At 39.2% G+C, this 4,310-nt stretch overlaps 1 protein-coding gene across 1 annotated transcript; it reads left to right on the forward strand.

Annotated features, from left to right (window-relative positions):
- Window positions 1–1,251: 1,251 nt before the first annotated feature.
- Window positions 1,252–3,498, forward strand: LOC127535666 (zinc finger protein OZF-like; the record flags this gene model as incomplete). The annotated part of the gene is made up of 2 exons (XM_051954230.1): window positions 1,252–2,274; window positions 2,641–3,498. Coding segments are annotated over 2 exons (1,272 nt in total), but the record flags the coding sequence as incomplete, so codon positions are not given.
- Window positions 3,499–4,310: the final 812 nt, after the last annotated feature.

Genomic DNA, 4,310 nt, shown 5'->3' on the forward strand with positions numbered 1-4,310 from the left:
AGACTAAAAACTGTCTCATGTCAGCGTCTCCACAGAATCCCTTTCTTGATATGGGCAATGTAATCTGGTGTCTCAAACAGTGCAGACCAAAGAAAAGTCCTCTACCTGATTACATCGGTGGCCGTTTATTGAAAACTTTTTCTACGTCTGACTAAATGACCAAGATTGCTGCCGATGTCCCTGTCTATCTTATGTTTTGTTTGATTTTTCTTTAAATGGCTTTTGTTTTGCTTGTAATTGTTTTACTGTGTTTTTTACATTTTTAAAACATTTCCTTTAATTGTTGGTATTCCTTTCACTGTTTTTTTTTTTTTTACTGTTTTGTTGTTTGATGGTGAACGCTTGTGTAACTGCTGCACAACAAATTTCCCGGGTCGTTGGGGTCAAATCCAGAATTCAGTGGCAGAATTACACATCTTTTCTGGACTGGTATCAACATCTGATCCCCTAGGAGAAACTAGAAAGTGTCGGTGGTCTGAATTGACCCTGCTGCCATTAAGACCTAAATCTGGACATTGATGTTGTATGCTTTTCATATTGTACATTTCTCCAGTAATGTAACTTAACGGAAAGTCTGGGGATCAAGAGAGCCTGGTGGTACAATCCCATCAGTCCCAGCTCTGCTTTGCTTTTCACGGTGATTTACAGATTTTACTACCCAATATTCTAAAACTACCGTGCAGAAAGCTGAAAACTATCGGCCTCTGAAAATAGCTTTGTTGACATTGTGAGTGTGCTGTTGACACATTTCTAGGTTTCTAATGACAAAGCTGCTAGCATGTCTGCAGATTCTTGATCTTGTTTCAGCCTCATGTCCAACTACATGGAATTGAGACTTTTAGGTTAAATTTTTCATGATTGGTCTTCCATCACTGCCACTGTTTTTATCTTTGTCTTTTGCTACAGAAATGTAAACACAGCAATGGAGTGAGATGTCGGACCTCTGAGGAGGATAAGGATGGTTCAGCAACAAAAGCAAAAAGAGATGAATCACTCAGTTGTGAGCAATGTGGCAAGACTTTTATCACAGCAACAAAGCTAAGAATTCACGAACGTATTCACACTGTGGAAAAACCATTCAGCTGTGATCAGTGTGGAAAGACTTTTACTCGGAAGAGTAACTTAAAAATCCATCAAGTCATTCACAGTGGAGTTAAACCATTCAACTGTGATCAGTGTGGAAAGGCTTTTACTACCAAGAGAACGTTAAGAGGTCATCAACTCATTCACAGTGGAGTTAAACCATTCAGCTGTGATCAGTGTGGAAAGGCTTTTATTCAGAAGAGTACTCTAACAAGCCATCAGCTCATTCACAGTGGAGTTAAACCATTCAACTGTGATCAGTGTGGAAAGGCTTTTACTAAGAAGAGTAACTTAAAAATCCATCAAGTCATTCACAGTGGAGTTAAACCATTCAACTGTGATCAGTGTGGAAAGGCTTTTACTCACAAGAGTAATCTAGCAAAACATCAAGTCATTCACAGTGGAGTTAAACCATTCAGCTGTGATCAGTGTGGAAAGGCTTTTATTCAGAAGAGTGATCTAGCAAAACATCAACTCATTCACAGTGGAGTTAAACCATTCAGCTGTGATCAGTGTGGAAAGGCTTTTACTACCAAGATAATGTTAAGAGATCATCAACTCATTCACAGTGGAGTTAAACCATTCAGCTGTGATCAGTGTGGAAAGGCTTTTACTACCAAGAGAACGTTAAGAGGTCATCAACTCATTCACAGTGGAGTTAAACCATTCAGCTGTGATCAGTGTGGAAAGGCTTTTATTCAGAAGAGTGATCTAGCAAAACATCAGCTCATTCACAGTGGAGTTAAACCATTCAGCTGTGATCAGTGTGTGAAAACCTTTACTCAGCATGAACAGTTGTTGATCCATCATTGCCCCCATTCTGGTAGAAAGCGGTACCACTGTGACTCCTGTGAAAAAACTTTCAGCTCCCAACAGAGCTTAAAATATCACCAACGCATCCACACTGGACATGATGTGTACGTATGTGATCACTGTGGTGAACCATTTGTACGGTACTCACAGTTAAAAGCTCATGAAGTGACCCACACTGGGGTTAAACCATACATTTGTGACCAGTGTGGGAAACGCTACAGCTACATTGCATACCTCAAAGTTCACCAACGTGTCCACACTGGGGAGAGACCATACAGATGTGACAAGTGTAAGAAGACTTTTACAACTTTGGGTTCCCTGAAACAACACCAGCAGATCCACACCAGAAAGAAAGCATTCAATCAGTGTCACAGTGAGGTATGTAAAGACTGGTTTCAGTCACAGTGTACACACAGTTATGCATTGGATAATTTTGGATATTGTTGCAAAATTGTTTCAAAACTGTTTTGAACAACTGTGGTCGGTTGAATTCTGTTAACACATTATCAGCTATCGTTCAGTCTAACCTGTATTTGTTTTGACACAGAAATCTGGTCCTGGTTAATCTGGGGATGTAGGTTAGATTAGGAATTGTGACGTAATCGGACAACTGAATGTTAAATTCCAACAGGTAAAAGTGTCTTCAGATGTCATTTGGGGTGCTCTCTATTCAGGCAAGGCATCAGTTCTTCAATGCTGCAGGAAACACTGACATTCTCTGTGTTTGTGTGTTTGTTTTCCAAGCAGAACGGAACAGATGGACAAAACCCTCAGACTTGTCAGCAGTCTGCCAATGGTGAACAGTGCTGCTTTGACCAGTCTGGACCAACGTCCAACCAACAAGGAACCCTACAACGACACCAGTGTATGCACACTGGACACAGACTGAACCCCTGCCAAGAAGATTTGTCCATGCAGGGTTCAGTAAAAGTTCATGAAGTCCTCCACAAACTTAAAGTCCTTGAGATCCGGCTTCACAGAATTCAGGTCTAATTTCTTGTTTAGTGTCTTTGTTGCAAAATCCATTAAGAGGAAAGCTGTCGTTAACAGACGTGACTGGTAAATTAATGAAACCATTCAAAGTGGTTACTCAGTTAAATGAATTATCAGTGGTGGAGGGATAGACGACTGGATGGAGGCAGTGAGAAGCAGGGTGAATTTCCTGGATTACTAGCTTAATCGTTCCTCAGATCCCTCTGGGCTGCAGGAACCTGTTGGATGCATAGCTGGTTCAGTGATTCTCTGATGATTAATCCTAATTAATTTAGGAGATTACTGGCCTTAGGATTCATATCTATCTATCGATCTATCTCTCGATCTCTCTCTATCTCTCTCTCAGGACATTGATGAAGAATCTCTAATATTGAACAAGTAGATCAGATAATCTCTGATTATGTGTGAGTTGAAATATAAAAACGTGAAGTGTTCTATGAAAAGTCCAATGTTTGAAAGCTGACATGTAGTTTAGAATCATTTCGTTGTAAATTAGCTGCATCCAGTCATTACCATGACATAGGCATCATGGAACCATGACCACATATATGTGTCTGGAGATAGTGGCATTTTTATAACGGCACATTTTCATGCTTTGGCAGATACAGTGAGGGAAAAAGTTTTCAGACACCCTGAAAATTTGACACAATCTTAAATATTATCATGAAATATTTGTTGTAAAGTCTTTTTTGTGTGTTTCTAAGGGTGTGGCTGCATCAGACAGACACAAATACAAATGATTTTTTGTTTGTTGTTTACAAGAAAAACTAACAAAACTAAATTCTACCAAATTTCTCATTTTATGGAACCAGTCAATTTTCAGTTTTAATGTCTTTTTTAGGATGTGTTTAGTTTATGATTGTACTAAAATAAATGACTCTTGAAGACCTCAAAGTGATTCTTAATGCAGTATTTCACAAATGTATGGGATGTCCAAAAACTTTTTTCCACTGCTGTATTTAACAACAATCTGATCTGCTGATGTTAGCAAGACAAACAAGTGAAGGTTTCAGGCTTTTATCTAGAATTCTTCTTGAGATAGTCATCTTCAAACTGCCTCAAATTTGTGAAACTGGGTCTGCAGTCCACTGAAAAACCTCTAAGAAAGTATCTGACATACTGAGCTAATATTTCATAGATACCATTAGAAATATCCACAGTTTATGATTTAAAAAAAGTTTTTGGGAGATGGTCAATGATTTGAAATGGAGTTCCACTGTTGAAAAACCTCAATCTCTGATTCCAGCATCAGTGCTCCATTCTTGCAGTTGTGACGTCTTTCAGATGGTCCGAACACAGGCCACAACTGCTCTGAAAACAACACTCATGTTCTTGTTTGGAACAGTTTCTCAGTAGAAATTACGCAGCAATGTCCAAGTTCTCAGCGGCTCCAGTAAGGAAGACTCTTAATGTGAGGAAAA

Source organism: Acanthochromis polyacanthus, chromosome 10 (genome assembly GCF_021347895.1).
Source record: "Acanthochromis polyacanthus isolate Apoly-LR-REF ecotype Palm Island chromosome 10, KAUST_Apoly_ChrSc, whole genome shotgun sequence".
Classification (NCBI taxonomy): domain Eukaryota; kingdom Metazoa; phylum Chordata; class Actinopteri; family Pomacentridae; genus Acanthochromis; species Acanthochromis polyacanthus.